We start from the raw sequence: 12,526 nt of genomic DNA, 5'->3' as shown, positions 1-12,526 counted from the left end.
TTTTAAATCATCTTTGTGTCTTGCTTCATTCAAGGTACCATATTAATGTACCATAAGGTATGCTTGAGAGCATAAATAAGAGTTGCCATAATTTGATCGAACATAAAAGCTTTAACCATGAATATCATTCGTCATAATAGTTTTGCATAGTGGCTTCAAGCTATAACTATATTTAAGACGCTAACCTAACTTAAACCAATTAATCTGGCCGCGAACATTTCGACCTCACCCGACTAAGTGGGGGTGCCTATTTCCTCTGCTCTCGTCTAACCTAACCTAACATAAATCAATAATACAATTATATAGTTATGATTATGATTGTTTGTTATTTTACTGTAGGGGTCTCGCCCCTGAGCTCCTCTCGTGAGAGGCTTCGCCCCCCTCCCCGTGCCCCCTTTTTATATAATTTATGCATTGCAATTATCATGCCTAAAAAAGTTATCCTTAAATATAATATAATTTTAATCAATCGATCAATATTATTGAAATTGTATGATATTCAGCATTATGGCTATAAAAATTATGACTAAGTGTAAATTATGAATGTGAAAATATTATGCGCAGGACCATTTACGACAAACGACTTTTATGACCAACAACTTTAAGTTTTATGACAATCGAAATTATGACAATAGTTGTTATGCGACTAGAGGGAGACCCGAAATGAAACCTCGATTAGTTACTATCTTTATTTGTCAAAGTTCTCCTTAGTTCTATTGTTATATAAACATTTCCATCTGTTTTTATTTACTGTAACCCTTTAAAAGAACACAACAAATCTTAGAATTTATAAACTCTACAGATACAACAAACAAAAAAAAATGTTTTAGGTTTTAATTGATCTTTAAAATAGTTATTTACAGTGTATTTATTTACATCAATTTACAAGTATTTATAAAATAGTATTTACTTTATCTTAGATATTTCATTTACCATGAAATAAACAAATACTGATCTAAATTGTCGATGCGATTAGAAATCAACACAATCATGAAGAACTGTTATTTTTATTAACATAACATACCTGAAACTTTTGACCTTTTCCATTCCATTAAAAATAAAATTTGCTAGTTAATTGAATTTCTAAAAAAGATAATATTATTATTAATTAAGGAAAAAGGAAACCTATTTAACACTCTTTAGGTACTTACGTACAAAAATAAAAGCCGAGAGGAAAATATTCTTAACAATACCTTAGCAACACCCAATTTTTACATTTGTCAGAAAAAAATATCAAATTAAGTAGATAAACAGGTAAGCATGTATATTTTTCTATGAAATTTAATTAGGTAAGCTAAGCAACCATTGATTTTTACAAACGTTCGGTTCGGTTGGTTTTCGCAGGATGATCACCAAAACTGAGAAAGACGAAAATGGAGATGGCAGGACGACTAGAATGCAAACTAAATATAAGAAAATAACTAATTTCTTATTGACAGAGACCAGAGGCCGTTTGGCCTAATTGCGGGCGCTCGCTATCGCAATCACAATCTCTCTCTTTACCGAGACTCAATACTATGTGATAGAAAGAATTGATGAAAATGATTGTGACTCCGAGTGCGTTACACAATATTTAAGGCCTCTGTTGTGGAAAGCAAGGGCGGCCTGCGCTCAACAGTGAAATACTTAATAGGCTAAAAGAAATGTCGGCGTTATAAAACTAACCATATTAATTGTCTATTGTTTTAATTCTCTTGCACTAGTGGTAAGGTTATCAGCTAATTTGTTACTGCATTTGTTTAATTTATATTAGTTTGAATATTTAGAAGCTGTCGCGTTAAATAAAGTATAAACTGAAAATGCGGAGTAAAATAGTTATGGAGAAAACGGAAACTTATTTTCCATGCTTTTAATTATACCCTCTCTATTCCTCTTCCATTCATCACATTAGACAAATCCAACTTCCTATCTAACTCTTTAAAATAATTAGGTATTTATGTACACTTTTAATTAAAAGGCCATTTAACAAAGGTACAATTTCTACAACTGTATTAACGAAAAGGCCAATTCACTTAAAGATTTCAAATTACACGATGATTTTTAACCGCTGATCAGTTTTCAATTTTTTTAATTCAGTAATTGATAGTGCTTATGTTGAAATCACAGATATGTAACTCTACATTTTTATTTCGAAAATGACTTTGAATTTCATGATCACTATTAATGAAACTGGTGTTTACTTAGTTTATAGCCGAGTTTAGACTTGCAACAAAAATCGTGCAAGGTGCATTACATTGCTGTGCTCGATTGACCACTACAAACTCGTTGGCTTTACAGCCTCGCAATGTAATGCGCACCTTGCACGATTTTTCTTGGAAGTCTAAACTCGGCTTATGAGCTTACAACCTCTCAAGTCAAAAGCTTGATACTTAAGTTGTCACTATCAAATGTATTCCAAAGTTCTAAATATTGACGTAAGAACTTTTCTTGAGTGTGGCCTATATGTTTCCGAAAATCAGTTTTTCTTAGTTTCTTCATCTACGACGAACGACGTAGGTATACTTCAATTCTATTTATATACTATGACCGATCCCGTGGTTAAATTTAATAATATCATCAATTATTGTTATTAATTTTACGGTGCGGTAATTGCGTGGGACCTCGATTATATTGAATTCAATTTAGGCTGGTTACCAATATTTTACAACTTCTGATCACCCATTAATAATCATTGTGTGAACAAAATTTCATAACGTTTCAACTTACAGTGTATTGCTCAAATGTGCTTGTCGACTTTTGGTGCATTATAAATATTAAATTTATAGATTAATCGTGTTGTTGCATTCTATTTTTAGTTGTGTTTCAAAGTGAAAATTTGTATCTAATTGATTTTATTTATGATTCAAAAGTTTTAAATTGCTACTTAAAATGTAAATAATCATTCTCTTTCATTTTCTAATAAAATGTAGGCACCAATTGCTATATTAACTATTTAACTTTGTAGGTACACACATAAAACCATTTTTATAATACTTAGAAAAAGGTATATTCACTGCTGTAATACTTCAAATCAAATTCAATTCAAATTATATAAAAAAAAACATGCAGCAAGGTGATGTGGAAAACTAATTTATTTTAACGCAAGCAAGTTAAAAAAACCACACGGCTGATTTCGAGTACCTATTAAAATAAAATTACAAACAAAATAAACTTTATTTTTATGAAATCAAAGTGATTAAAAACACAGCTATATTAATTAGTATGCAGTTTTTTTCTAGTTTATTTTAAACACAAAAAGTGAAAAACAATTAAATATGTTTATGCTACATTTATTCTTGCTAAACATAATTCTCTCTCAAACTATAAAATGCGTCAAAGGAAACTACTTACAATCTCATTACCATTAAATTATTACACAAACCGAATCCTAATTTTACTAATGAATGTACAAACTATCCAATCGACATATAAAACTTTTAATCGAACATTAAAATACATTTACAATTTGTTCAAACGTCGGTTTAAACTTTTGTTAAAGCTGTGTTTTCATCTAAAGCCGTCGACCGTGCTTGTGTAAAGTGTTGCCAGGGTGCAGTAGAGTGAGATGAGAAGATTCACTGACAGAGCGCAGGGTGATGCTGTGTTTGCGTTACCGTGCTGCATCGCGGCTGGATGCTCTCCTGTGAAAAAAAAAAGAGTTTGAAAACCTTTATGTTGTGAGCTGTCTCAACCTCAAGAAAACCGATCGGCTATCGCTTTCACTGTGTTATTAGGGAACATGGACCTTTGGGAATCCTTAGACACGGGATTCTACAGGCATGAAAATCTGTAGACAGGTAATCCATAGATATGTGAATTCTTAGGGAAGCACCAAAGTTCGTATACTCTTCGCAAGTCATACCGTAATTTTCGTCGAATCATCGTTTGTCATAATTTTTTTCCCACTGAGACCTTAAATTTATAAAAAAAAAATGGTCTTCCTATAGAAAACTGTAGGTTTGTTTTATAACAATTCTGAACAATTATATAGAAAACTGTATTCTAGATTCTGAACAATTAATTCAGAGTTATGGCAAACGATCATTCTAACAAACATTACATTCGGACTTTCAATAAGTATAGGAGTCGATATGGACCCCAAAAACAAATAATCATAAAAAAACTACAATTACAATAAAATAAGTTCAGTGTATTGGCGTAACACAAATAAATTACAGAAGTGATTTACGGGGCATAAAAACCTCTTTAGCCTCACTGCATCGCCATTAGGCCAACGAGAGCACATTTACGTATAATTACCGCTAACGATGCCGTATCACTCTGCATTCAATAAATGTTTAAAAAATGAAAAAAATATATATATAAGTAATGTAAGGATTTTAAAAAAAATACTATTATTGATTTTCCAAAATTTCCAAAAGTAGTCGCTCTCGGGTAGATTTTCACATTTTATTGTTTTTGTATGTGTATTGGCGTCGTTATAGCATTGACGAGTATTTATTAAATCGGGTGCAAAAAGGTACTATTTAGGTGCAACCCGACGTGTTGGACATGAAACTATTGTGAGACTCACATAAAGTTTTTTTTAGCACGAGGGTGCAAACGAAAGTGAAATAAATAGATAATTATCTTCTTTAATCGAGCTCAGTTCAACATGTTTCGGATTAATGGCCAACGGGTCCCGTTTGTGATCCATTATATTGTTGGCCATAATGTTTGTCATAATGATCATTAACATAAATCTTTTTCTCTAAAGCCATAAAAATTTCAAGAACTTTGAAATGACCATCCTGTAGTGTAGAACTTTAAAGGTCCATCGACAATCAGGAATTATTTACAGTTTTAGAGAAAAAGAGTTATTGCAGATGATCATTATGGCAAACTATGTTATGACTTTTAATATGTATGAATTCTAATATTACACTTCTTACCATTTATGACGTGAACATTGACAGATGCTGCCTCGGCCATTGTTGGCACGCAGCTGTAGTTCCCGCTGTCTCCTGGCAGGAGCTTCTCTATGGTCAGCCGAGACGTCAGCTGTTCTGTCCACTCGGTTTTCAGCCGGATCCTCGGCTCCTCCACAATTTCATTTGCTTCTACTTCCTTATACTCTATTAGTTTTGATCCTGGAAAGAAATTTTGCGTCAGAAATTTTGTACAAACCTGACGACTTTTAAAACTAATACTGAAAGCAGAAGAAAATGTGCGCTGACAGTATAAAGGGGTACTTTTAGAATTCATGGATTTTCCCTATACATAATAGTGATAATGAGATTTAAAAAAAATATCAAACACGTACATTCACGATCGTTAATTTGGGATCCACTTAAGATCGAAAATCTGTCATTTTGTATGACAATTCAAATGAATTTCACGAAATGGGTCCCAAATGTCGCTCGTGGCCGTATTCTATCTTTTGCCACCGGTATAAATTCCGTGTGGCGTTACACCCACGTGTACACTTATTAATAGTGACGTTACGGGTCCCCACTCTCGAACTTTGACACGTTTCTTCTTTGTATTTTTTTTTTATTGATAAAAGAAAAAATAGGTACGCATTGAAATATTTTCGAATAATTTTATTGACGGAACTAAAACTTCTTTTTTCACCCGCGACCTTAAGAAATTCTTTTCGTTCATTGTTATCATCATCATCATGTCAGCCGAAAGACGTCCACTGCTGGACATAGGCCCTGTGCTTTCCGCATCCACCGCGATCCTGCGATCTTAACCAAGTCGTCGCTCCATCTTGTTGGAGGCCTACCGACAGCTCGTCTCCCGGTCCGCGGACGCCATTCGAGAACCTTCTGACCCCATCGGCCATCAGTCCTGCGAGCAATGTGCCCCGCACGTTCATTGTTATAGTTCTCCGCAAAGTAACGCCAGAATAAATTATTTATTGATGGACTTAACAGTTTTTTTTTATCTAGGACTCTATCCAATTTTTGAAGACTTAAACCGACATCCAGCCGGCTTACTCCAGCTCAAAGTCACGTTATTCTGACATAGCACTTCGAATCCCCATCTAACAACTACCGCCACTTTGTCAAGCGTGTAGCGACTCAGAAGGGAGAAGAGAGGTAAAAAACCGGCCAAGCACGAGTCGGACTCGCGCACGAAGAGTTCCGTACTTAACATTATTATAAATTAGCAAAAAACGGCAAAATAATTATGTTTGTTGTATATGAGGTCCCCTTAAATATTTATTATATTTTATCCTGTTTTTAGTATTTTTTGTTATAGCGGCAACAGAAATACATTATCTGTGAAAATTTCAACTGTCTAGCTATCACGGTTCATGAGACAGTCAGACGGACAGTGGAGTCTTAGTAATAGGGTCCTGTTTGTACCATTTCGGTACGGAACCCTAAAAAAGAATGGAAAAACTAAATGAATCGAGAAGTCATGAATTACTGTTACAAAAAGTAAAGCGACTGTACTTCCATTTGTAGGTACGCCGACCTTCATAATTAATTAATAATAATGATTTTGACTGACACTAGTCAAAGTATCTTCACCTAACCCTTTGATCCTCACTCCCAAATTACTAGAACTGGTGTAATTATATATTTGCCTTATAATCACTTTAGTGATGCTAGGTACTGCGTAGGCGGTTTTATAATGCGGCTACAACACTGCGGATGTGGTTAGACAGTTTGGCGGCCGCTTTGTGGCTTTATTAACTAATACATTATTATATCTAAAATTGGTGCTTTTCACTAAGTTCTTCTAACTAAGTTTTTGCGTATAGCTAGTGCCACGAGAGTTGAGGTCACGCACACAAGAACATTTCGTGTAATGACAGCAGGATTTTGTCATTTTACTCATTCATTTAATTCATTCTCCTTTTGTGCAATATTTTAGTTATTTTTGTAGCTGTGTGTGTAATCATTCACTTCTACTCTCGTGACGCTACTCCGAAATTCGAAAATCGAAGTTAGTATCGTACCGTCCCTCTCACTCTCGTATTAAATAGTATAAGTGTCAGCGGGACGGCAGGATACGAAGTTCCAATTTTGAACTTCGTAGTATAGGGCAAGTTTTGATTTGACCTGTCTTCTCTTGCAAAGGATTGTCGATTCAAACGCGGGCTCGTACATCGTAGTTTTCAAACTATAAGAAATCCTGTGTGAAAACATTTGGAATTTACCACGGGAATTTATAGTTTGAGAGAGAAATTTATTAACTAGCTGTTGACGTGATAAAATAACAAACAAACAAACAGACTTACAAACTTTCGCATTTATAATAAACTACCCCTTCCTGCGACTCCGTCCGCGTAGAATTTGATTTTCACTATCCCGCGAAAACTATGCAACTTTCCGAGATAAAAACTATCCTATGTCCTTTCCCGGGACTCAAACTATTTGTGTACCGAATATCATCTAAATCAGTTCAGCAGTTTAGACATGATGAGGTAACAAACAAACAAATAAACAAACAAACAGACTTACATAGTTTCGCATTTATTATATTAGTGGGAAGTCGGATTATTATAAGAATCGTAATAATTATGATATATGTTGCGTAATATACGCAACTGTGACCCCGGCAGAATTTCATTGAAAAAATATATTAAGATGCAGTTTAAAATGCGACCTCGCTAGATACAAACTGCTGCCATGAAACGGGGTTAGGCTGGAAACTAAGACCCAGACAGAAACAAACTGCTACCACGAAAGTACGGTAGCGTAGACTCATTGTACTATTAATTTACTGTCCAATAACACAACGTTGTGTATTGATCAATATGGAACGAGTTTTGTGGCAATTCGACTTTTTACAATCTGATTATTTCGATAAAGAAAGTTGAAAAAATATAAAATTCACAAATCGCTGTTGTGCTAAATATTGCTTATCTATCTAAAAGCATGTAGGTTATGGCAAAGATCTTGTAATTTTGTTAAGTTGTAAGCGGTACTTAACTTGACATTTAATGAGTTAAGCTACAACACTGCAAGTTCGGCATTATGAGCTTCAAGCAATAAACTAACTGTAGAGCTATGTGCTATATTATATAATGTTGCCGTTTGAGTGTGTCTGGCAGTTTAACTACACCACTTTAAATGTCATTTTCAGACGAATTTTGAAAGGTATTTATAACATTAATTTAATTTGTCTTAGAACTATTTCTCAAAAAGCTGTCCATTTTAGTTGTCCACTTATTTAAAAAAAATCCTGACGCTCGCTATTTCAACACGAAAAATAGTTAATATTGTCTTTTTTTTTCTCACAAGACTTCGTGACGTTTTCCTGACGTCAATAAATGTTGTATGTTTTATGCAGTTTATGTTTTATGATCTCGTCCTGAGAGTTAATAATTTCTCAACGAAAATATTTTTTGTCCATTTCATGACGGGACAACTTTTTAAGAAATAAGTTATTATAGTTAAGATTTTTTTTTTCACTTATTAGAATCGTTTGTGTAAGTGAAGTTTCATAACAACATTTTTCATTTTTTTTTTCAATTATTAAATGGATATTAATTACTTAGTAAAGAAAATTTATTAAATATAATGTCTTTAAAATTATATACTTACTGAACTAGCTCTTATCCACGATTTTATTCACAAATTATGGTCAACTGAAGATGTATGGGAGAGGCCTAAGGTCCAGCGATGGACGTCCTGCGTTTGATATATGATGATGATAATCATCAATAATGATGGGTCGCTCTGAATCAAAAATATAAATCCTATTTTTCCTTATACCGTGGGAATTTCCAAAAAGCCGTCCCAATTCCTTGCCTAAGTCATAAAGGCAAGATTTCAACTTTTTAGAAACAAGGGCTAGGCGTTGCACCACAGAAACATTAATATACATACAATACAATACAATAACTCTTTATTGCACACCAATACAGTAAACAGTACAGAGAAACAAGTATATACATAGAGATTTTCTAAGGTAAGCAACGGCCTTATCGCTTCAGAGCGATCTCTTCCAGGCAACCTTTACAATGGACAGAAATAAGGAATACATTTTAGCAGGTGGTGCAATTTACAGTAGATCAGAGCTGTATCAAGAATACATAAAACTAACACATACATACACATACACAACAATCTAAACAGATAGATAGGTAGATGGATACCATAACACATAAATAAGCTAACTATAACATTTATACGCAAGATGACAGGTAGTGTCCTAAGCATAGACCTAAAGATAGGCAAGGACTTTTGCGCGCCTCAAGTCTATCGGTAGGGAGTTCCACAACCGAGTGGCCTGGACAGTGTAAGAATAAACATAAATTAGAGTTTGAAAGTGGACAGTGGGAAGTTCTGAGAGCAACGAACAGAAGTTCATAGCTAATCGCTCTTTTAGCAAGGAGTTGCAGGGTTAAAGAAATGCCGTAGAGAAGATGGAGAATGTGAGAGTTTCGGCGAAAGCGGATGGAATATATATTTTTTATAAATCTAATTGTAAGCAAAACTTGATTTGTAATTAAAAAACTGAACTGGTTGTGTTTAATACTTAAAAAAACACATTTAAATGTGATTTAGCAACAAAGTACCTACTTAGCAAGTATTTTCTGACTTTTTCCTCCATTACTTTTCTGAGACTACTTCTTTTTACGTACATTTTACGATTACTTAGGTTTTGATTTACCTGTGATCATTGAAAACTCAACGGAGATATCGACAACAAAGTTGATTCTAAAAGGGTTGGCGTTTGATTCTCCTTTTGAGGTGTGATTATTCAAAATTGTTACCGATACGTGTACAGTCGCACACAGCGAATGTTCAGCCACTTAACCACTGTTCATAATTTTAAAGTAAATTCTACTCTGGTTCATTGATAACAATATTTACTACAAGTCAGTATAACTCGGCAAAAAACAGTAGCGAAGGACTCAACAATCCCCGGTTTGTGATGGTACAAAATTTTAACAGAAATATAACGCTTAGTGTTGTGATAGCCATGATAGATATTATTCCCATTTACTCGAAAATCCAATAGTGTTATCTAGTTTACCTATCGGAATGCTATATAAAACTAACCGAACAAAAGCCCATAGCTAGTAATAAAAACACAATATTCGCCGTTTTCCACGTACTGTCAACCACCCGGAATAGTATTGTTCGACAAAGAACCAAATCTGATTCCGAACGCAAAACAGTAATTTCAAATCATTCTATGAAAGCTGCGCTACAGCACGCAAACCGCCGTTTAACAATAGCAGTAAACCGAGTAAAATATACATAGGAAACGCCTGACCCTCGATTTTCAGATTAAGTGGACGAGATTGTAAAAACCGACCAAATTCGGTAGGTCAAATGAGGGAGTAATTTACGACGGTCATTTGTTTGTTTTGAGTGTACGCAATTTGGTGGATTTATGTGAAGTTTGACTTCGGCTGTTAGCGCCTGAAGGTTGGTTGCAAACTATTGTGTAATTGGACGGGAAGGAGGGTTAATTATTCATGAGTTGAAGATGAAAAGCGGGAAAAATTGAGGTGAGCACGGGTGGGAAATGTGAATTCCTGTGATAATATCACAAATCTATATTATAGATTGATATTACTGGAAATGTAAAAGAGTAAACCGAGTAAGAAGCCGTGGGTTGACCTAGTGACCCTCGAGCTATGGAACCGTGGGTTCAGACCCTACCTCTAATCTACCTCACCCTGTAATGTAATGTAATAGCATGATGAGAATTGATCAGTTGAATGCAATTGAATTGATTGATTAATTGAGGTATCTACAGTACAAGCCCTCTCATTTTGAGAGAAGGCCTGTGCCCAACAGTGGGACGTAAAGCTGAAATGATGATGATGCTGAACCAATGTATTGGTTAGAGCTATTTCAATCAAGGTTATAAGCAACTTATTAAGCTATTTATTGTTTATTGTCTACTAAACCATTAAGGACGTCTTGTAGGCTTTTTAAATTTCGATTTAAGGCTTAAACTGACAGTTCTTGTATGGATCTGACAGGACTTAAGACCACTTAAACCTAGATAAAAAAGCCTGCAAGTGGACATTAGACAGCGAAGATTATTATACAATATGCCCATATTGGAGACTATAAGCTATAAGTATAGGTCCTAAAAATGGTAAACTTGATTGTGAAGTAGGTAGGTATTAATGTGATTTCAATCCCAAAAATGTGGCCCAGAATTATGTATGCACAAATAGGCCCTTTTGTATGTAAAGTGGGTAAAATTTTGTGCTGCTGAGTATATTTTGTTCAATTAACTTACCCTTATACCAAAATATGGTGCCAAGGTCGTGAGGACCCTGGCTCAAGACGCAAGTTAGCATCAGCGAGCTGCCTGTCTTCACGTAGAGGTCTGCTGGGCCCAACACGTGGGCTTTGGCTTCTGTGGGCAAAACAAATACACGTTTACCCTCAATACATAAAAAAACCGTCTAAGTACATTTAAATCATTTGATTCCTGACCCACAGTAGAATGTTCAAAAATCTATTTCACGGGAATATTTTTTGACGGTCAGATAATTGAAATTTATAATCGAAATTGTTCGATCGTAACTAGGTTGATCGAAGATTAATTAAATTTTAGCGCATACATAAATATTATTATCTAATTTAATGAAATCAATATTGCAAATGCCTTTTTAAATTTTCAAGGTTCTGTAACCGAAAAATATGAACCGGAAAAACAAACAGTTGAAAATTAAAAAAAAAACAATGTTGACATTTGAATAGTCCATTGAACTTCTTATTTAGTAAAACTTAGCCAGCAAGAAAAATAAAGTTGTGTATACTTGTGATGTATAGATAATCATTTAATAATATTGTAAATCTGTTTAAAAAAATATACCTCGTTGAGTTTCTTACCGGATTCTTCTCAACAGAGGTTTTTCCGAACCGGTGGTAGATTTTTTTTGACATTCATAAGTGCTTGTTTTAGCCTAAATTGAATAAAGATATTTTGACTTTGACTTTGACTTTGACAAGATTGGACCGGAGAAGCCAATAAATTAAATCTTATAAAAGAAAACGTTGCGGAGTCGAATGAAACTTAAAACTTATTATTTATCTCTAAAACGATCGCATGACTTTGAAACTCGCAACGAAGAAGCGATAGAATACAACATCTGATAACACTCGTAAAAAACAACAAACTCTCAGTTTGTGATGCTCAAATCTACTTTCCCTTATTTGAAAATATTTTGTAAAAGCTCTTCTGAAGTTTTTCAACCTTAAATCGAACGGACGAAAGGGCAAAGACATCTTTAAATCAAGGCAATAAACGCTTTAGAGCTCCCGTTTTTTTTTAAGAAATTTTAGGTGTTGAAAAATTTCGCCGTTACGATAAAATAATGTTACGGCTCCGAAATATTACCTAGCTATCGTGAAAGCTTTTCTTCTAAAATTAATGAAGTGTTTGACGAACCTTCGAAGGCTGAAAATGGGCATATTTTTTGTACAGATTATAATGAAAAGGTCTACAGCGTTCTCTCTTTGCGAAAATATATAATTTTGTGAGTTTATTGATTTAATAAATTCTTGTGTAATCTGGATGATTCTGTTTACCATTTTAATTATTAAAATGAAAGACGGTTTAATGAAGCTGAGTTACAGATTGACACATTACATTACAAACCAATCTGTGC

At 34.2% G+C, this 12,526-nt stretch overlaps 1 protein-coding gene across 2 annotated transcripts in view; it reads right to left on the bottom strand.

The window, feature by feature from the left end:
- Positions 1-692: 692 nt before the first annotated feature.
- The window catches only part of LOC141440382 (zwei Ig domain protein zig-8-like), a 160,304-nt gene continuing 148,470 nt past the window's right edge, over positions 693-12,526 (bottom strand). For both annotated transcript variants that reach the window (XM_074104888.1, XM_074104889.1), the window contains exons 6-8: positions 11,149-11,268; positions 4,872-5,069; positions 693-3,620 (exon numbers count right to left, since the gene is read on the bottom strand). In XM_074104888.1, the coding sequence (XP_073960989.1) occupies positions 3,487-3,620; positions 4,872-5,069; positions 11,149-11,268 (452 nt within the window). In that variant the 3' untranslated portion in view covers positions 693-3,486. The remainder of the gene's footprint in view (positions 3,621-4,871; positions 5,070-11,148; positions 11,269-12,526) is intronic.

The sequence above is a fragment of the Choristoneura fumiferana genome, chromosome 22, assembly GCF_025370935.1.
Source record: "Choristoneura fumiferana chromosome 22, NRCan_CFum_1, whole genome shotgun sequence".
NCBI lineage: Eukaryota > Metazoa > Arthropoda > Insecta > Lepidoptera > Tortricidae > Choristoneura > Choristoneura fumiferana.
This window is presented reverse-complemented; position numbering and strand designations above follow the sequence as displayed.